General features: G+C 46.3%; 2 protein-coding genes across 2 annotated transcripts in view; both read right to left on the bottom strand.

Moving 5' to 3' along the window:
* Positions 1-718: 718 nt before the first annotated feature.
* Positions 719-22,417, bottom strand: part of asic4a (acid-sensing (proton-gated) ion channel family member 4a) — a 232,487-nt gene continuing 210,788 nt past the window's right edge. The window contains exons 8-10 of the mRNA XM_067986936.1: positions 5,023-5,109; positions 3,668-3,762; positions 719-1,264 (exon numbers count right to left, since the gene is read on the bottom strand). Coding sequence (XP_067843037.1) covers positions 1,157-1,264; positions 3,668-3,762; positions 5,023-5,109 — 290 coding nt within the window. The 3' untranslated portion in view covers positions 719-1,156. The remainder of the gene's footprint in view (positions 1,265-3,667; positions 3,763-5,022; positions 5,110-22,417) is intronic.
* Positions 5,151-12,619, bottom strand: LOC137324072 (uro-adherence factor A-like; the record flags this gene model as incomplete). Its single annotated transcript, XM_067988239.1, has 6 exons — positions 5,151-5,170; positions 7,254-7,342; positions 7,452-7,464; positions 7,578-7,630; positions 11,474-11,589; positions 12,560-12,619. Coding segments are annotated over 6 exons (351 nt in total), but the record flags the coding sequence as incomplete, so codon positions are not given.

The raw sequence follows: 22,417 nt of genomic DNA, 5'->3' as shown, positions 1-22,417 counted from the left end.
GGTGAGAATGTGGAACTCGCTCCCACAGGGAGTAGTTGAGGTGAATAGTGTAGATGGATTTAAGGGGAAGCTCGATAAACACATGAGGGAGAAAGGAATAGAAGGATATGCTGATAGGGTGAGATGAAGTAGGGAGGGAGGAGGCTCGTGTGGAGCATAAACACCGGCATAGACCAGTTGGGCCGAATGGCCTGTTTCTGTTCCTATGAACTCACGGTCTGAATCAGGCAGGTCCAGCCAGACCAGTAGGGCCCTCACATTACTCAGTCCATTCAGCCTCACTACCAGAGCGAGTGTTACAGGTGGTTTATAGTTTGGATATCATACAGTAAAGGTCACCCTGTGGACCGCTAATGGGAATGTAATTAATTTTCAGCAGGCCTGGGACGAGCTAGGCCGAGGCTAAACCCTGCCAGTTCTGATACCGGGCGAGGCTCGGGAACACAATCAGCTAAAGTTCAATAATCCAACCCTTGGATCGACAGAATTCTCTAAAACAAAGAGAAAGAGGCTGATTCCAGTTCCAGTGAAACGTTGTGTATGGAGACGGTTACCACAGCAACTAAATAAGTCCTTGGAGAGAGGCTAATAGGAGGGAATAAAGATAAGCATTGTGCAAGACTTTGGCTTGAGAATTTGCTGTCGAGAGGTTGATGGGAATGGGGGGGTTGAGAGGAAGAGAGATTCTGGGAATCTCTGCACAGGAGAGGGAGGGACAGAGGGAGGGACAGAGGGAGGGAGGATTAGAGGGAGGGTCAGAGGGAGGGAGGATTAGAGGGAGGGAGGGACAAAGGGAGGGTCAGAGGGAGGGAGGGAGGGACAGAGGGAGGGAATAGAGACAGAGGGAGGGAGGATTAGAGGGAGGGAGTGACAGAGGGAGGGTCAGAGGGAGGGAAGGGAAGGAGGGAAGGATGGAGGGAGAGAGGGAGTGAGGGAAGGAAGGGGAGGGAGGGAGGGTGATAGGGAGGGAGACAGGGAGTGGCAGAAGGAGGGAAGGGAAGGAGGGAATGGAGGAGGGGAGGGAAGGACGGAGGGACGGAGGGAAGGGAGAGAGGGAGGGACAGAGGGAGGGAAGGGAAGGAGGGAAGGGAGGGACGGAGGGAGGGAAGGGACAGAGGGAGGGAAGGAGGCAAGGCCCTACTATCCCTATTTGCAGTCAACAAGCAAAGTCGTCGAAGGGCAGTCTGTGCTGGGAGTGGTGAGGCAGCACGTTGGGCGAATAGCCCGTTCCTTCAGGGTGGCGTCTCAGTGCATCACAAGAGCTCTGTCAAAACAAACACAGCGAGGCTCAGGTCAATCACAACTCCCAGTCCCGCATCATACGAACTTTACTCAAAGACGGGTCAGATTTCAAATTCAAGTTTAAGGTGATCGGCAAAAGAACCAGAGGGGAGATGAGGAGAATGTTTTTCCACAGTGAGTTGTGATGATCTGGAATGTGCTGCCTGAAAGGGCGGTGGAAGCAGATTCAATAATAACTTTCAAAAGGGAAATGGATAAATACTTGAAGGAAAAAAATTTGCAGGGCTCTGGGGAAAGAGCAGGGGAGTGGGATTAATTGGATAGCTCTTTCAAAGAGCCGGCACAGGCACGATGGGCCGAATGGCCTCCTGCTGTGATGTGAGATTCAGATTAGGCAACTGTCAGATGCGCCTGTTACACTTTTTAAAAAACTTTTGCATCGTTTTATGGGTGTAACACGGCCCAATTACTGGAGGGGGGAGACTCTGGGACTGGAGTGTTCCCAACCCTCTCGGAATGACCGGGAGTTTCCCAGAACTGGGGGGGTTTCTCCCCCTCCTCCCCCTGCTCAGTGACGGCCCCCGCTGAGTCGCGATCGAGTGGAGCGTGGGGGGTGGCTGGAGAGTCGGCAATCAGGAAGAGTCGGCAATGGGGGAGAGTCGGCAATCGGGAAATCTCGGCACTCGAGGAGTGTCGGGAATCGGGGAGAGTCGGCAATCGGGGAATCTCAGCAATCAGGGAATCTCAGCAATCAGGGAGAGTCGGCAATGAGGGAGAGTCGGCAATGAGGGAGAGTCGGCAATCGGGGAATCTCGGCACTCGAGGAGTGTCGGGAATCGGGGAGAGTCGGCAATCGGGGAATCTCAGCAATCAGGGAATCTCAGCAATCAGGGAGAGTCGGCAATGAGGGAGACTTGGCAATGAGGGAGACTCGGCAATGAGGGAGACTCGGCAATGAGGGAGAGTCGGCAATCGGGGAATCTCGGCAATCGGGGAGAGTACGTACTCGGGATGAGTCGGCACCGGAGAGAGTCGACAATTGGGAAGAGTCCGCAATCAGGGAATCTCGGCAATTGGAGAGAGTCAGCAATCGGGGGGTTTTGGCAATCAGGGAATCTTGGCAATCGGGAAGAGTCAGCAATCAGGGAGAATTAGCAATCGGGGAGAGTCGGCAATTGGAGAGTCTCAGTAATCAGGGAATCTCGGCAATGAGAGAAAGTTGGCAGTTGACAGTCGCTCAGTGGGGAGCATCGTCTCGCCGCGGAGTCAGACGGTCGTGGGTTCGAGTTCCCACTGCAGTGACTTGAGCACAAAATCTAGACTTCACGTTCCAGCACAGTACTGAGGGAGCGCCAAACTGTCGGAGGGTCAGTACTGAGGGAGCGCCGCACTGTCGGAGGGTCAGTACTGAGGGAGCGCCGCACTGTCGGAGGGTCAGTACTGAGGGAGCGCCGCACTGTCGGAGGGTCAGTACTGAGGGAGCGCCGCACTGTCGGAGGGTCAGTACTGAGGGAGCGCCGCACTGTCGGAGGGTCCGTACTGAGGGAGCACCGCACTGTTGGAGGGTCGGTACTGAGGGAGCGCCGCACTGTCGGAGGGTCGGTACTGAGTGAGCGCCGCACTGTCGGAGGGTCGGTACTGAGGGAGCGCCGCACTGTCGGAGGGTCTGTACTGAGGGAGCGCCGCACTGTCGGAGGGTCAGTACTGAGGGAGCGCTGCACTGTCGGAGGGTCAGTACTGAGGGAGCGCCGCACTGTCGGAGGGTCAGTACTGAGGGAGAGCAGTACTGAGGGAGCGCCGCACTGTCGGAGGGTTGGTGCTGAGGGAGCGCCGCACTGTCGGAGGGTCGGTACTGAGGGAGCGCCGCACTGTCGGAGGGTCGGTGCTGAGGGAGCGCCGCACTGTCGGAGGGTCAGTATTGAGGGAGCGCTGGTCTGTCGGAGGGTCAGTACTGAGGGAGTGCTGCACTGTCGGAGGGTCAGTATTGAGGGAGCGCTGGTCTGTCGGAGGGTCAGTATTGAGGGAGCGCTGGTCTGTCGGAGGGTCAGTACTGAGGGAGTGCTGGTCTGTCGGAGGGTCAGTGCTGAGGGAGCGCTGCACTGTCGGAGGTGCCTTTTCTCGGATGAGACATTAAACTGAGGCCCCGTCTGCCCTCTCAGGTGGATGTAAAAGATCCCACGGCCACTATTTCGAAGAAGAGCAGGGGGAGTTCTCCCCGGTGTCCTGGGGCCAATATTTATCCCTCAACCAACATCATTAGGAAACAGATTATCTGGTTATTGTCACATTGCTGTTTATGGGATCTTGCTGTGCACATTGGCTGCATTATAACAGTGACCACACTTCAAAAAGTACTTCATTCGCTGTAAAGTGCTTTGGGACATCCTGAGGTGGTGCAAGGCGCTATAGAAATGCAGTTACTCACGAGCTTGTGATTGTCCAGCCCCAGTGTTGCGATGCTGTCCTGATGCTTCTTTGGAGCCCGGCGATGGTGTTGTAACACTCGGCGCAGTCTGTCCCGGACCACCTGCACAACAACAACAACAACACACGCTTGATCAGTCAACACCGCCTGGAACCCACTCCACTCGAGTCAATCTCAGAAACAGGCCATTCGGCCCAATGGGTCTATCCCGGTGTTTATGCTCCACACGAGCCTCCTCCCTCCCTACTTCATCTCACCCTATCACCATATCCTTCTATTCCTTTCTCCCTCATGTGTTTATCGAGCTTCCCCTTAAATCCATCCACACTATTCACCTCAACTACTCCCTGTGGGAGTGAGTTCCACATTCTCACCACTCTCTGGGGAAAGAAGTTTCTCCTGAATTCCCTATTGGATTTATTAGTGACGATCTTATATTTATGGCCCCGAGTTCTGGTCTCCCCCACAAGTGGAAACATTTTCTCTACGTCTACCCTATCAAACCCTTTCATAATCTTAAAGACCTCGATCAGGTCACCCCTCAGTCTTCTCTTTTCGAGAGAAAAGAGCCCCAGTCATTGAAAAGGAAGGGTGAATATTTGAAAAAGAAAGCTTTAGAATGATTTGGGGAAAGGGCAGGGGAATGGGACCATGGGGAGAGGCTCTTTCAGAGAGAGGCAATAGGCTTGATGGGCCGAATGGCCTTTTCTATGCTGTATGATTCTACGGTTCTATGAACTACGGCCGTGCCGAACATCAAGTAACTCAGCACAGAGGAATTAAACCTGGGTTCTTCCCGCTCCGTGTCTCAGTCCCACACCGGGCGGTGATCTCCCGCTCCGTGGGCCTCAGTCCCACACCGGGCGGTGATCTCCCGCTCCGTGGGCCTCAGTCCCACACCGGGCGGTGATCTCCCTCTCCGTGGGCCTCAGTCCCATACCGGGCGGTGATCTCCCGCTCCGTGTCTCTCACTCCCACACCGGGCGGTGATCTCCCGCTCCGTGGGGCTCAGTCCCACACCGGGCGGTGATCTCCCGCTCCGTGTCTCTCACTCCCACACCGGGCGGTGATCTCCCGCTCCGCGTCTCCCAGTCCCACACCGGGCGGTGATCTCCCGCTCCGTGTCTCTCGCTCCCACACCGGGCGGTGATCTCCCGCTCCGTGTCTCTCGATCCCACACCGGGCGGTGATCTCCCGCTCCGTGTCTCCCAGTCCCACACCGAGCGGTGATCTCCCGCTCCGTGGGCTCCACGTTGGAGGCAATGTTATCTGACTGAACACGGTTAACACGTCCTTGCGCGTGTAGCAAGTTACAAACTATAACTCACTGAGGAACAGAGCGAGGGAGTGTGATCAACTCACCTCATAGATGTAATCAATGATTTCAAGGATGGTTAAGATACTCGCACCAATGAACAGGCCCATGTTCCCTCCAATGTCACCTGGGGGAAAACATACAGAAAGAATTGAAATTTCTGATTGTTCAGCGGAAAAACACCATCACTGCCCAAAGGACAACTGGAACATCGTAGAGTCTCACTGGAACATAGAGTCTCACTGGAAGATCGGGTCTCACTGGAACATAGAGTCTCACTAAAAGATAGAGTCTCACTGGAACATAGAGTCTCACTGGAACATAGGGTCTCACTGGAACATAGAGTCTCACTGGAACATAGGGTCTCACTGGAACATAGGGTCTCACTGGAACATAGAGTCTCACTGGAACATAGGGTCTCACTGGAACATAGGGTCTCACTGGAACATCGGGTCTCACTGGAACATAGGGTCTCACTGGAAGATAGGGTCTCACTGGAACATAGAGTCTCACTGGAACATCGAGTCTCACTGGAAGATAGGGTCTCACTGGAACATAGAGTCTCACTGGAAGATAGGGTCTCATTGGAACATCGAGTCTCATTGGAACATCGGGTCTCACTGGAACATAGGGTCTCACTAAAAGATAGGGTCTCACTGGAAGATAGAGTCTCACTGGAACATAGAGTCTCACTGGAACATAGGGTCTCACTGGAACATAGGGTCTCACTGGAACATAGGGTCTCACTGGAACATAGGGTCTCACTGGAAGATAGAGTCTCACTGGAACATAGGGTCTCACTGGAACATAGGGTCTCACTGGAAGATAGGGTCTCACTGGAACATAGGGTCTCACTGGAACATAGGGTCTCACTGGAAGATAGAGTCTCACTGGAACATAGGGTCTCACTGGAACATAGGGTCTCACTGGAAGATAGGGTCTCACTGGAACATCGGGTCTCACTGGAACATCGAGTCTCACTGGAACATAGGGTCTCACTGGAACATAGGGTCTCACTGGAACATAGGGTCTCACTGGAAGATAGGGTCTCACTGGAACATAGAGTCTCACTGGAACATAGGGTCTCACTGGAACATAGGGTCTCACTGGAACATAGAGTCTCACTGGAACATAGGGTCTCACTGGAACATCGGGTCTCACTGGAAGATAGGGTCTCACTGGAACATAGGGTCTCACTGGAAGATAGGGTCTCACTGGAACATAGGGTCTCACTGGAAGATAGGGTCTCACTGGAACATCATAAGGTCTCACTGGAACATAGAGTCTCCCTGGAACATAGGGTCTCACTGGAACATAGGGTCTCACTGGAACATCATAGGGTCTCACTGGAACATAGGGTCTCACTGGAACATAGAGTCTCTCTGGAACATAGGGTCTCACTAAAAGATAGGGTCTCACTGGAAGATAGGGTCTCACTGGAACATAGGGTCTCACTGGAACATAGAGTCTCACTGGAAGATAGGGTCTCACTGGAACATAGAGTCTCACTGGAAGATAGGGTCTCACTGGAACATAGAGTCTCACTGGAACATAGGGTCTCACTGGAACATAGGGTCTCACTGGAACATAGAGTCTCACTGGAACATAGGGTCTCACTGGAACATCGGGTCTCACTGGAAGATAGGGTCTCACTGGAACATAGGGTCTCACTGGAAGATAGGGTCTCACTGGAACATAGGGTATCACTGGAAGATAGGGTCTCAATGGAACATCATAGGGTCTCACTGGAACATAGAGTCTCCCTGGAACATAGGGTCTCACTGGAACATAGGGTCTCACTGGAACATCATAGGGTCTCACTGGAACATAGGGTCTCACTGGAACATAGAGTCTCTCTGGAACATAGGGTCTCACTGGAACATAGAGTCTCACTGGAACATAGGGTCTCACTGGAACATAGGGTCTCACTGGAACATAGAGTCTCACTGGAACATAGGGTCTCACTGGAACATCGGGTCTCACTGGAAGATAGGGTCTCATTGGAACATCGAGTCTCACTGGAAGATAGGGTCTCACTGGAACATAGGGTCTCACTGGAACATCGAGTCTCACTGGAAGATAGGGTCTCACTGGAACATAGGGTCTCACTGGAACATCGAGTCTCACTGGAAGATAGGGTCTCACTAAAAGATAGGGTCTCACTGGAAGATAGAGTCTCACTGGAACATAGGGTCTCACTGGAAGATAGGGTCTCACTGGAAGATAGGGTCTCATTGGAACATCGAGTCTCACTGGAAGATAGGGTCTCACTGGAACATAGGGTCTCACTGGAAGATAGGGTCTCACTGGAAGATAGGGTCTCACTGGAACATCGAGTCTCACTGGAAGATAGGGTCTCACTAAAAGATAGGGTCTCACTGGAAGATAGAGTCTCACTGGAACATAGAGTCTCACTGGAACATAGGGTCTCACTGGAAGATAGGGTCTCACTGGAACATCGGGTCTCACTGGAACATCGAGTCTCACTGGAACATAGGGTCTCACTGGAACATAGGGTCTCACTGGAACATAGGGTCTCACTGGAAGATAGGGTCTCACTGGAACATAGGGTCTCACTGGAAGATAGGGTCTCACTGGAACATAGGGTCTCACTGGAACATAGAGTCTCACTGGAAGATAGGGTCTCACTGGAACATAGAGTCTCACTGGAAGATAGGGTCTCACTGGAACATAGGGTCTCACTGGAACATAGAGTCTCACTGGAACATAGAGTCTCACTGGAAGATAGGGTCTCACTGGAACATAGGGTCTCACTGGAAGATAGGGTCTCACTGGAACATCATAGGGTCTCACTGGAACATCGGGTCTCACTGGAAGATAGGGTCTCACTGGAACATAGGGTCTCACTGGAAGATAGGGTCTCACTGGAACATCATAGGGTCTCACTGGAACATAGAGTCTCCCTGGAACATAGGGTCTCACTGGAACATAGGGTCTCACTGGAACATCATAGGGTCTCACTGGAACATAGGGTCTCACTGGAACATAGAGTCTCTCTGGAACATAGGGTCTCACTGGAACATAGGGTCTCACTGGAAGATAGGGTCTCACTCAAACATAGAGTCTCACTGGAACATAGGGTCTCACTGAAACATAGGGTCTCTCTGGAACATAGGGTCTCACTGAAACATAGGGCCTCTCTGGAACATAGGGTCTCACTGGAACATAGGGTCTCACTGAAACATAGGGTCTCTCTGGAACATAGGGTCTCACTGGAACATAGGGTCTCTCTGGAACATAGGGTCTCACTGAAACATAGGGTCTCACTGAAACATAGGGTCTCTCTGGAACATAGGGTCTCACTGAAACATAGGGTCTCTCTGGAACATAGGGTCTCACTGAAACATAGGGTCTCACTGAAACATAGGGTCTCACTGAAACATAGGGTCTCACTGGAAGATAGGGTCTCACTGAAACATAGAGTCTCACTGGAAGATAGGGTCTCACTGAAACATAGGGTCTCACTGGAACATAGGGTCTCACTGAAACATAGGGTCTCTCTGGAACATAGGGTCTCTCTGGAACATAGGGTCTCACTGAAACATAGGGTCTCTCTGGAACATCATAGGGTCTCACTGGAACATAGAGTCTCCCTGGAACATAGGGTCTCACTGGAACATAGAGTCTCTCTGGAACATAGGGTCTCTCTGGAACATAGGGTCTCACTGAAACATAGGGTCTCTCTGGAACATAGGGTCTCACTGAAACATAAGGTCTCACTGAAACATAGGGTCTCTCTGGAACATAGGGTCTCTCTGGAACATAGGGTCTCACTGAAACATAGGGTCTCTCTGGAACATAGGGTCTCACTGGAACATAGAGTCTCACTGGAACATAGGGTCTCACTGGAACATAGAGTCTCTCTGGAACATAGGGTCTCTCTGGAACATAGGGTCTCACTGAAACATAGGGTCTCACTGAAACATAGGGTCTCTCTGGAACATAGGGTCTCTCTGGAACATAGGGTCTCACTGAAACATAGGGTCTCTCTGGAACATAGGGTCTCACTGGAACATAGGGTCTCTCTGGAAGATAGGGTCTCACTGGAACATAGGGTCTCTCTGGAAGATAGGGTCTCACTGGAACATAGGGTCTCACTGGAACATAGGGTCTCTCTGGAAGATAGGGTCTCACTGAAACATAGGGTCTCACTCAAACATAGGGTCTCACTGGAACATAGGGTCTCACTGGAAGATAGAGTCTCACTCAAACATAGGGTCTCACTGGAACATAGGGTCTCACTGGAACATAGAGTCTCACTGGAACATAGGGTCTCACTGGAACATAGGGTCTCACTGGAACATAGAGTCTCTCTGGAACATAGGGTCTCACTGGAACATAGAGTCTCACTGGAAGATAGGGTCTCACTGGAAGATAGGGACAGGAGGAGGCCATTCAGCTGCGTGAGCCTGCTCTGCCATTCATTTAAATCATGACCGGCCCTGCAAATGTTTTCCTTTCAAGTACTTATCCAGTTCCCTTTTGAAGGCCATGATTGAATCTGCCTCCACCACCCCCTCGGGCAGTGCATTCCAGATCATAACCACTCGCTGTGTAAAAATGTTTTTCCTCATGTCACCTTTGGTTCTTTTGCCAATCACCTTAAATCTATGTCCTCTGGTTGTTGACCCTTTCGCCAATGGGAACAGTTTCTCTTAATTACTTTATCTAAACCCTTCAAATCTCCTCGCAACCGTCTCTGTTCCAAGGAGAACAACCCCAGCTTCTCCAGTCTATCCACGTAACTAAAGTCCCTCATCCCTGGAATCATTCTAGTAAATCTCTTCTGCACCCTCTCTAAGGCCTTCACATCTTTCCTAAAGTGCGGTGCCCAGAACTGGACACAATACTCCAGTTGTGGCTGAACCAGTGTTTTATAAAGGTTCATCGTAACTTCCATACTTTTGTAATCTATGCCTCTATTTATAAAGCCCAGGATCCCGTATGCTTTTTTAACCACTTTCTCAACCTGTCCTGCCACCTTCAACGATTTGTGTACATATACCCCCCGATCTCTCTGTTCCTGTACCCCTTTTAGAATTGTGCCCTCTAGTTTATATTGCCTCTCCTCGTTCTTCCTACTGAAATGTATCACTTCGCATTTTTCTGCATTAAATTTCATCTGCCACGTGTCCGCCCATTCTACCAGCCTGTCTATATCCTCTTGAAGTCTATCACTATCCTCCTCACTGTTCACTACACTCCCAAGTTTTGTGTGATCTGCAAATTTTGAAATTGTGCCCTGTACACCCAAGTCCAAGTCATTAATATATATCAAGAAAAGCAGTGGTCCCAGCACCGACCCCTGGGGAACACCACTGTACACCTCCCTCCAGTCCGAAAAACAACCGTTCACCACTACTCTCTGTTTCCTGTCACTTAGCCAATTCTGTATCCATGTTGCTACTGCCCCCTTTTATTGCATGGGCTTCAATTTTGCTGACAAGCCTATTACACGGCACTTTATCAAACACCTTTTGAAAGTCCATATACACCACATCAACCGCATTACCCTCATCGACCCTCTCTGTTACCTCATCAAAAAACTCTATCAAGTTAGTTAAACACGATTTTCCTTTAACAAATCCGTGCTGACTTTCCCTAATTAATCCACACTTGTCCAAGTGACTGTTAATTCTGTCCCGGATTATCATTTCTAAAAGTTTCCCCACCACCGAGGTTAAACTGACTGGCCTGTAGTTGCTGGGTTTATCCTTACACCCTTTTTTGAATAAGGGCGTAACATTTGCAATTCTCCAGTCCTCTGGCACCACCCCCGTATCTACAGATGTTTGGAAGATTATGGCCAGTACCTCCACAATTTCCACCCTTACTTCCCTCAGCAACCTCGGATGCATCCCATCCGGACCGGGTGACTTATCTACTTTAAGTATAGCCAGCCTTTCAAGTACCTCTTCTTTATCAATTTTTAGCCCAGTATCTCAACTATATCTTCCTTTACTGAGACTCTGGCAGCATCTTCTTCCTGGGTAAAGGCAGACGCAAAGTGCTCATTTAGTACCTCGGCCATGCCCTCTGCCTCCATGAGTAGATCTCCTTTATGGTCCCTAATCGGCCCCACCCCTCCTCTTACTACCCGTTTGCTGTTTACATGTCTGTGGAAGACTTTTGGATTCCCTTTTATGTTGGCCGCCAGTCTATTCTCATACTCTCTCTTTGCCCCTCTTATTTCCTTTTTCACTTCCCCTCTGAACTTTCTATATTCAGCCTGGTTCTCACTTGTGTTATCAACCTGACATCTGTCATACGCCCCTTTTTTCCGTTCCATCTTTCTCTCTCTTTTGTCATCCAGGGAGCTCTGGCTTTAGTTGCCCCTTTCCCCCTCGTGGGAATGTACCCAGACTGTACCCGAACCATCTCCTCTTTAAAGGCCGCCCACTGTTCAATTACAGTTTTGCCTGCCAATCTCTGATTCCAATTTACCCGGGCCAGATCTGTTCTCATCCCACTGAAATTGGCCCTCCTCCAATTGAGTATTTTTGCTCTTCTGCCACATGGTAGGTTCATCATCAAGATTGAAGCCCATGGAATAAAGGGAGCAGTAGCAACATGGATACAGAATTGGCTAAAGGACAGGAAACAGAGAGTAGTGGTGAACGGTTGTTTTTTCATACGAGTAGACTTCAAGAGGATATAGACAGGCTGGTGGAATGGGCGGACACGTGGCAGATGAAATTTAACACAGAAAAATGCGAAGTGATACATTTCGGTAGGAAGAATGAGGAGAGGCAATATAAACTGGAGGGCACAATTCTAAAAGGGGTACAGGAACAGAGAGATCTGGGGGTATATGTGCACAAATCGTTGAAGGTGGCAGGGCAGGTTGAGAAAGTGGTAAAAAAGCATACGGGATCCTGGGCTTTATAAATAGAGGCATAGAGTACAAAAGCAAGGAAGTCATGATGAACCTTTATAAAACACTGGTTCGACCACAACTGGAGTATTGTGTCCAGTTCTGGGCACCGCACTTTAGGAAAGATGTGAAGGCCTTAGAGAGGGTGCAGAAGTGATTTACTAGAATGATTCCAGGGATGAGGGACTTTAGTTACGTGGATAGACTGGAGAAGCTGGGATTGTTCTCCTTGGAACAGAGAAGGTTGTGAGGAGATTTGACCGAGGTATTCAAAATCATGAAGGGTCTAGACAGAGTAGATAGAGAGAAACTGTTCCCATTGGCGGAAGGGTCAAGAACCAAAGGACATAGATTTAAGGTGATTGGCAAAAGAACCAATGGTGACATGAGGAAAAACTTTTTTACACAGCGAGTGGTTAGGATCTGGAATGCACTGCCCGAGGGGGTGGTGGAGGCAGATTCAATCATGGCCTTCAAAAGGGAACTGGATAAATACTTGAAAGGAAACGAATTTGCAGGGCGGGGGAGTGGGCGGGAGTGGGACTAGCTGGATTGCTCTTACAGAGAGCCCGCACGGACTCGATGGGCTGAATGGCCACCTTCTGTGCTGTAACCTTTCTATAATTCTAAAATTCTATGATTGCTCCTTGTTCTTTTCCATTACTATTCTAAACCTTATGATACTATGATCGCTGCTCCCTAAATGCTCCCCCACTGACACTTGCTCCACTTGGCCCACCTCATTCCCCAGAACTCGATCCAGCAATGCCTCCTTCCTCATTGGGCCGGAAACATACTGATCAAGAAAGTTCTCCTGAACACACTTCAGAAATTCCTCCCCCTTTTTGCCCTTTACACTATTACTATCCCAGTCTATATTAGGATAGTTGAAGTCCCCAGTTATTGCTACTCTACGGCTCTTGCATTGGTCTGTGAATTCCCTGAAAATTTGCTGCTCTATACCATGGTTCCGTAACCCTTAATACCCTGACCTAACAAAAATCTATCAATCTCAGTTTTAGGATTTTCACTTGATCCTTTGACTTGAGGGAGAGAGTTCCAGATTCCCACTCCCCTTTGTGTGAGGAAATGCTTCCTGACATCACCCCTGAACGGCCTGGCTCTAATTTTAAGGTTCTGCCCCCTTGTTCTGGACTCCCCCCACCAGAGGAAATAGTTTCTCTCTATCGACCCGATCAAATCCTTTAATCATCTTAAACACCTCGATTAGATCACCCCTTAATCTTCTAAACTCGAGGGAATACAAGTCCAGTCTGTGCAACCTGTCCTCGTAATTTAACCCTTTTATCCCCGGTATCATTCTGGTGAATCTGCGCTGCCCCCCCTCCAAGGCCAATCTCTCCTTCCTGAGGTGCAGGGCCCAGAACTGAACCCAGTCTCCAGATGGGCTCTGACCAGAGCTCTGTATAATCTGTAACATTACTTCCTCTCCTTTCTTATGTCCTTATTTCTCTCCCCCAGAGGGCTGTGGATGCTGATTCATTGAATATATTCAAGACTGAGATCGATAGATTTTTGGACTCTGGGGAATCAATGGATCTGGGGATCAGGCGGGAAAGTGGAGTTGAGGTTGAAGATCAGCCATGATCTGATTGAATGGTGGAGCAGGATCGAGGGGCCGAATGGCCTACTCCTTCTTATTTCTTATGTTCTTATATTTCATGGGACACTGGCACCAGTACTGGGACAGGAAGGAGCTGTTCCACTGGGAGGGGCTCCACCTGAACCGGAATGGGATCCGTGTCCTTGCGGACAGGATAAATAGGGTGGTGGATAAACCAGCAAGATGGGGGAGAGATCTGGCAGCAAAAACAAAAGGGTTAAAGATAAAAAAACAGGAGGTGAGTGTAAAGGTCAGACTAGGGTCAGGAATAAAGATAACAAACGGTCAAGGAACAAATACAGTCACAAAACAGAAGCATAAAAGGATTGTTAAAAATAAATTAAAAGGATCAACTATTAAAGATGAATTAATCTGCCTGTACGGTAATGTAAACAAGGTCCAAAATAAAACGGGGGAACTGGAGGCAACAATCCGTAGTGAGGAGCCAGATGGAGTCGGAATAACTGAAACATGACGATAAAAGGACAGGATTGGCAACGAAATATTGCAGGATAAAATAATCAGAAAGGATAGGGAAGGAAGGAGGGGGTGGAGTAACTGCACTAATTAGAGATAATATAAAGACAGTAGGAAAAAGGGACATAATTAACAGAAGGATAGAAACAGAATCCGTATGAATTGAAATAAAAGACAAGGGATCGATCACACTAATAGGGGTACAGGACAGACCACCGAATGGTGGAAAGGAGGAATAAATATGTCAGCAAATATGTGAAATGAGTAAAGAATTTAGAATAATAATCATGGGAGATTTTAACTATCCCAAATAAACTGGCAAATAAAGTAGGGAAAGGGGAAAAGGGAATGGAGTTTTTACAGTGTTCAGGACTCCTTTCTTATACAGTATGTAAAAAGCCCAACAAGAGAGGAATCACTGCTGGATCTGGTAATGGGAAATTCTAGACACAAAAGGCATCAAGGGGCATGGGGAGAGAGCGGGAATATGGTATTGAGATAGAGGATCAGCCATGATCATATTGAATGGCGGAGCAGGCTTGAAGGGCCGAATGGCCTACTCCTGCTCCTATTTTCTATGTTTCTATGAAATGAACCAGAACAGATAAGAGAAGTAAGCGTAGGAGAGCATCTAGGCAATAGCGATCACAACATAATAAGGTTTAAGATAAAGATTGAGAAAGAAATAAGTAAAACAAAGATGAAAGTAAATAAATAAATTAGAAAAAAGCTGATTTAAAGGGGATGAGAGTGGAACTAGGGAAAATAAACTGGAAAAATTTATTGATAAACAAAGATTTCGAACAGCAGTGAGAAATATTTAAAACGGTGATCAGTAGAGTCCAGGAGAAATATATTCCTCTAAAAAGCAAGAACAAACCAGCCAATAATGAAACACCATGGATGAATAAAGAGATAAGGGTAAAATTGAAACTAAAGAAAAATGCATTCACTACGTACACAGACAATAAAGGAGAGGATGACAGAAGGGAATATGAAGAGGTTAGGAGAGAAGACAAAAAAACAATTAGGAAAGCAAAGAGAAACTATGAAATTAAATTATCAAGGAATAATAAAAGAAATAGTAAAGTATTCTACAGATACATAAATAACAAAAGAAAAATCAGGTTAGGGAGAGGGCCACTAAAGGAAACACACGATAAACTCACAGGTAATGACAGTGAAATGGCAGAAATATTAAATAATTACTTTGCCTCATTATTTACCAGGGAGACTAACATGGTGGGCAGGACATTGGAAGAAGAAATAGAATAAGATATAAAAACATTTAAGATAGAAAGTGGAGAGATAATTGATAAACTAATCTGTCACTGTTTATGTACAGTCCCTCTGTCGCTGTTTATATACAGTCTCTCTCTCTCTGTTTATATACAATCTCACTCTCGCTGTTGATATTCAGTCTCACTGTTATTGTTTATGTACAGTCTCTCTGTCGCTGATTTTATACAGTCTGTCCATTGTTGTTTATATACAGCCTCACTGTCACTGTTTATGTACAGTCTTACTGTAGCTGTTTATATATGGTATCATTATGGCTGTTTATATAAATCCTCACTCTCTCTGTTTATATACAATCTCACTGTCGCTGTTTATATACAATCTCACTGTCGTTGTTTACATACAGTCTCACTGTCACTCTTTATATAGTCTCACTCTCTCTGTTTATATACAGTCTCTCTTTCGCTCTTTATATACAGTCTCACTGTCGCTCTTTATATACAGTCTCTCGATTGCTGTTTATATACAGTCTCAATCTCGCCCTTTATATACAGTCTCTCTGTTGCTGTTTATATACAGTCTCACTCTCGCTGTTTTTATAAAGTCTCACTATTGCTGTTTATATACAGTCTAACAGTCCCTGTTTATATACAATCTCACTGTCGTTGTTTACATACAGTCTCACTGTCACTCTTTATATACAGTCTCACTCTTGCTATTTATATACAGTCTCACTGTCGCTGCTTATATACAGTCTCACTGTCGCTGCTTATATACAGCCTCACTGTCGCTGTGTGTATACAGTCTCTCTGTTGCTGGTTATATACAGTCTCACTGTCGCTGTTTATATACAGTCTCTTTGTGGTGTTTATATACAGTCTCTCTGTTGCTTTTTGTATTCAGTCTCTCTGTCGCTGTGTATATACAGCCTCACTGTCGCTGTGTATATACAGCCTCTCTGTCGCTGTTTATAGACAGTCTCTCTGTGGCTGTTTATATACAGTCTCTCTGTGGCTGTTTATATACAGTCTCTCTGTGGCTGTTTATATACAGTCTCTCTGTGGCTGTTCATATACAGTCTCTCTGTTGCTGTTTATATACAGTCTCTCTGTGGCTGTTTATATACAGTCTCTCTGTGGCTGTTTATATACAGTCTCTCTGTGGCTGTTTATATACAGTCTCTCTGTTGCTGTTTATATACAGTCTCACAGTCGCTGTTTATATACAATCCAACTGTCGTTGTTTACATACAGGCTCACTTTCACTCTTTATGTACAGTCTCACTCTCTCTGTTTATTTACAGTCTCACTGACGCTGTTTTTATAAAGTCTCACTTTCGCTCTTTATATACAGTTTCTCTGCCACACTTTTTTACAGTCTCACTCTCGCTATTTATATACAGTCTCACTATCGCTGTTTATATACAGTCTCTCTGTCGCTGTGTATATACAGCCTCACTGTCACTGTGCATATACAGTCTCTCTGTCTCTGTGTCTATACAGTCTCACTGCCGCTGTTTATATACAGTCTCACTGTTGCTGTGTATATACAGCCTCACTGTCATTGTGCACATACAGTCTCTCTGTTGCCGTGCATATACAGTCTCTCTGTTGCTGTGCATATACAGGCTCTCTGTCGCTGTGCATATACAGTCTCTCTGTTGCCGTGCATATACAGTCTCTCTGTTGCCGTGCATATACAGGCTCTCTGTCGCTGTGCATATACAGTCTCACTGTCGCTGTGCATATACAGTCTCACTGTCGCTGTGTTTATACAGTCTCTCTTTCGCTGTTTATATACAGTCTCTCTATTGCTGTGTATATACAGTCTCTCTTTTGCTGTTTGTCTCTCTATTGCTGTGTATATACAGTCTCTCTTTCGCTGTTTATATACAGTCTCCCTGTCGCTGTGTATGTACAGTCTCTCTATTGCTGTGTATATACAGTCTCTCTGTCGCTGTTTATATACAGTCTCTCTGTCGCTGTATATATACAGTCTCTCTTTCGCTGTGTATGTACAGTCTCTCTATTGCTGTGCATATACAGTCTCACTGTCGCCGTGCACATACAGTCTCACTGTCGCTGTGTATATACAGTCTCTCTGTCGCTGTTTATATACAGTCTCTCTTTCGCTGTGTATGTACAGTCTCTCTGTTGCTGTGCATATACAGTCTCACTGTCGCTGTGCATATACAGTCTCACTGTCGCTGTGTATATACAGTCTCTCTTTCGCTGTTTATATACAGTCTCACTGTTGCTGTGTATATACAGCCTCACTGCCACTGTGCATATACAGTCTCTCTGTTGCCGTGCATATACAGTCTCTCTGTTGCCGTGCATATACAGGCTCTCTGTTGCCGTGCATATACAGGCTCTCTGTCGCTGTGCATATACAGTCTCACTGTCGCTGTGCATATACAGTCTCACTGTCGCTGTGTATATACAGTCTCTCTTTCGCTGTTTATATGCAGTCTCTCTATTGCTGTGCATATACAGTCTCACTTTCGCTGTGCATATACAGTCTCACTGTCGCTGTGTATATACAGTCTCTCTTTCGCTGTTTATATACAGTCTCTCTTTCGCTCTGTATGTACAGTCTCTCTGTTGCTGTGTATATACAGTCTCACTGTCGCTGTGTATATACAGTCTCTCTGTCGCTGTTTATATACAGTCTCTCTTTCGCTGTGTATGTACAGTCTCTCTGTTGCTGTGCATATACAGTCTCACTGTCGCTGTGCATATACAGTCTCACTCTCGCTGTGTATATACAGTCTCTCTTTTGCTGTGTATATACAGTCTCTCTTTCACTGTGTATGTACAGTCTCTCTGTTGCTGTGCATATACAGTCTCACTGTCGCCGTGCATATACAGTCTCTCTGTCGCTGTTTATATACAGTCTCTCTTTCACTGTGTATGTACAGTCTCTCTTTCGCTGTGCATATACAGTCTCACTGTCGCTGTGCATATACAGTCTCTCTTTTGCTGTTTATATACAGTCTCACTGTCGCTGTGTATATACAGTCTCTCTTTCGCTGTGTATATACAGTCTCTCTTTCGCTGTGTATAAACAGTCTCTCTTTCGCTGTGTATATACAGTCTCTCTATTGCTGTGTATATACAGTCTCTCTGTCGCTGTTTATATACAGTCTGTCTTTCACTGTGTATGTACAGTCTCTCTATTGCTGTGCATATACAGTCTCACTGTCGCCGTGCATATACAGTCTCACTGTCGCTGTGTATATACAGTCTCTCTGTCGCTGTTTATATACAGTCTCTCTTTCGCTGTGTATGTACAGTCTCTCTGTTGCTGTGCATATACAGTCTCACTGTCGCTGTGCATATACAGTCTCACTGTCGCTGTGTATATACAGTCTCTCTTTCGCTGTTTATATACAGTCTCACTGTTGCTGTGTATATACAGCCTCACTGCCACTGTGCATATACAGTCTCTCTGTCGCTGTTTATATACAGTCTCTCTTTCGCTGTGTATGTACAGTCTCTCTGTTGCTGTGCATATACAGTCTCACTGTCGCTGTGCATATACAGTCTCACTGTCGCTGTGTATACACAGTCTCTCTTTCGCTGTTTATATACAGTATCACTGTTGCTGTGTATATACAGCCTCACTGCCACTGTGCATATACAGTCTCTCTGTTGCCGTGCATATACAGGCTCTCTGTCGCTGTGCATATACAGTCTCACTGTCGCTATGCATCGACAGTCTCACTGTCGCTGTGTATATACAGTCTCTCTTTCGCTGTGTATATACAGTCTCTCTTTCGCTGTTTATATACAGTCTCCCTGTCGCTGTGTATGTACAGTCTCTCTATTGCTGTGTATATACAGTCTCTCTGTCGCTGTTTATATACAGTCTCTCTGTCGCTGTATATATGCAGTCTCTCTTTCGCTGTGTATGTACAGTCTCTCTATTGCTGTGCATATACAGTCTCACTGTCGCCGTGCATATACAGTCTCACTGTCACTGTGTATATACAGTCTCTCTGTCGCTGTTTATATACAGTCTCTCTTTCGCTGTGTATGTACAGTCTCTCTGTTGCTGTGCATATACAGTCTCACTGTTGCTGTGTGTATACAGCCTCACTGCCACTGTGCATATACAGTCTCTCTGTTGCCGTGCATATACAGTCTCTCTGTTGACGTGCATATACAGGCTCTCTGTCGCTGTGCATATACAGTCTCACTGTCGCTGTGCATATACAGTCTCACTGTCGCTGTGTATATACAGTCTCTCTTTCGCTGTTTATATACAGTCTCTCTATTGCTGTGTATATACAGTCTCTCTTTCGCTGTTTACATGCAGTCTCTCTATTGCTGTGTATATACAGTCTCACTTTCGTTGTGCATATACAGTCTCACTGTCGCTGTGTATATACAGTCTCTCTTTTGCTGTTTATATACAGTCTCCCTATTGCTGTGTATATACAGTCTCTCTTTCGCTGTTTATATACAGTCTCTCTATTGCTGTGTATATACAGTCTCTCTTTCGCTGTTTATATACAGTCTCTCTTTCGCTCTGTATGTACAGTCTCTCTATTGCTGTGCATATACAGTCTCACTGTCGCTGTGTATATACAGTCTCTCTGTCGCTGTTTATATACAGTCTCTCTTTCGCTGTGTATGTACAGTCTCTCTGTTGCTGTGCATATACAGTCTCACTGTCGCTGTGTATATACAGTCTCACTGTCGCTGTGCATATACAGTCTCTCTTTTGCTGTTTATATACAGTCTCTCTTTCGCTGTGTATATACAGTCTCTCTTTCGCTGTTTATATGCAGTCTCTCTATTGCTGTGCATATACAGTCTCACTGTTGCTGTGTATATACAGTCTCTCTTTCGCTGTTTATATACAGTCTCTCTATTGCTGTGTATATACAGTCTCTCTTTCGCTGTTTATATGCAGTCTCTATATTGCTGTGTATATACAGTCTCACTTTCGTTGTGCATATACAGTCTCACTGTCGCTGTGTATATACAGTCTCTCTTTTGCTGTTTATATACAGTCTCTCTATTGCTGTGTATATACAGACTCTCTTTCGCTGTTTATATACAGTCTCTCTATTGCTGTGTATATACAGTCTCTCTTTCGCTGTTTATATACAGTCTCTCTTTCGCTCTGTATGTACAGTCTCTCTATTGCTGTGCATATACAGTCTCACTGTCGCTGTGTATATACAGTCTCTCTGTCGCTGTTTATATACAGTCTCTCTTTCGCTGTGTATGTACAGTCTCTCTGTTGCTGTGCATATACAGTCTCACTGTCGATGTGTATATACAGTCTCACTGTCGCTGTGCATATACAGTCTCTCTTTTGCTGTTTATATACAGTCTCTCTTTCGCTGTGTATATACAGTCTCTCTTTCGCTGTGTATATACAGTCTCTCTTTCGCTGTGTATGTACAGTCTCTCTTTCGCTGTGTATGTACAGTCTCTCTTTCGCTGTGTATATACAGTCTCACTGTCGCTGTGTATATACAGTCTCTCTTTCGCTGTGTATGTACAGTCTCTCTTTCGCTGTGTATATACAGTCTCACTGTCGCTGTGTATATACAGTCTCTCTTTCGCTGTGTATGTACAGTCTCTCTTTCGCTGTGTATATACAGTCTCACTGTCGCTGTGCATATACAGTCTCTCTTTTGCTGTTTATATACAGTCTCACTGTCGCTGTGTATATACAGTCTCTCTTTCGCTGTGTATATACAGTCTCTCTTTCGCTGTGTATATACAGTCTCTCTTTCGCTGTGTATGTACAGTCTCTCTTTCGCTGTGTATATACAGTCTCTCTTTCGCTGTGTATGTACAGTCTCTCTTTCACTGTGTATATACAGTCTCTCTTTCACTGTGTATATACAGTCTCTCTTTCGCTGTGTATATACAGTCTCTCTTTTGCTGTGTATGTATAGTCTCTCTGTTGCTGTGCATATACAGTCTCACTGTCGCTGTGCATATACAGTCTCACTGTCGCTGTGTGTATACAGTCTCTCTTTCGCTGTTTATATACAGTCTCACTGTTGCTGTGTATATACAGCCTCACTGCCACTGTGCATATACAGTCTCTCTGTTGCCGTGCATATACAGTCTCTCTGTTGCCGTGCATATACAGGCTCTCTGTCGCTGTGCATATACAGTCTCTCTTTTGCTGTTTATATACAGTCTCACTGTCGCTGTGTATATACAGTCTCTCTTTCGCTGTGTATATACAGTCTCTCTTTCGCTGTGTATATACAGTCTCTCTATTGCTGTGTATATACAGTCTCTCTTTCGCTGTGTATGTACAGTCTCTCTTTCGCTGTTTATATACAGTCTCTCTTTCGCTGTGTATATACAGTCTCTCTATTGCTGTGTATATACAGTCTCTCTGTCGCTGTTTATATACAGTCTCTCTTTCGCTGTGTATGTACAGTCTCTCTATTGCTGTGCATATACAGTCTCACTGTCGCCGTGCATATACAGTCTCACTGTCGCTGTGTATATACAGTCTCTCTGTCGCTGTTTATATACAGTCTCTCTTTCGCTGTGTATGTACAGTCTCTCTGTTGCTCTGCATATACAGTCTCACTGTCGCTGTGCATATACAGTCTCACTGTCGCTGTGTATTTACAGTCTCTCTTTCTCTGTTTATATACAGTCTCACTGTTGCTGTGTATATACAGCCTCACTGCCACTGTGCATATACAGTCTCTCTGTTGCCGTGCATATACAGTCTCTCTGTTGACGTGCATATACAGGCTCTCTGTCGCTGTGCATATACAGTCTCACTCTCGCTGTGCATATACAGTCTCACTGTCGCTGTGTATATACAGTCTCTCTTTCGCTGTTTATATACAGTCTCTATATTGCTGTGTATATACAATCTCTCTTTCGCTGTTTATATGCAGTCTCTCTATTGCTGTGTATATACAGTCTCACTTTCGCTGTGCATATACAGTCTCACTGTCGCTGTGTATATACAGTCTCTCTTTCGCTGTTTATATACAGTCTCTCTTTCGCTCTGTATGTACAGTCTCTCTATTGCTGTGCATATACAGTTTCACTGTCGCTGTGTATATACAGTCTCTCTGTCGCTGTTTATATACAGTCTCTCTTTCGCTGTGTATGTACAGTCTCTCTGTTGCTGTGCATATACAGTCTCACTGTCGCTGTGCATATACAGTCTCACTCTCGCTGTGTATATACAGTCTCT

Source organism: Heptranchias perlo, chromosome 7, assembly GCF_035084215.1.
Source record: "Heptranchias perlo isolate sHepPer1 chromosome 7, sHepPer1.hap1, whole genome shotgun sequence".
Classification (NCBI taxonomy): domain Eukaryota; kingdom Metazoa; phylum Chordata; class Chondrichthyes; order Hexanchiformes; family Hexanchidae; genus Heptranchias; species Heptranchias perlo.
Note: the sequence above shows the minus strand (reverse complement) of the source record. Positions and strands in the feature narration are given on the sequence as shown.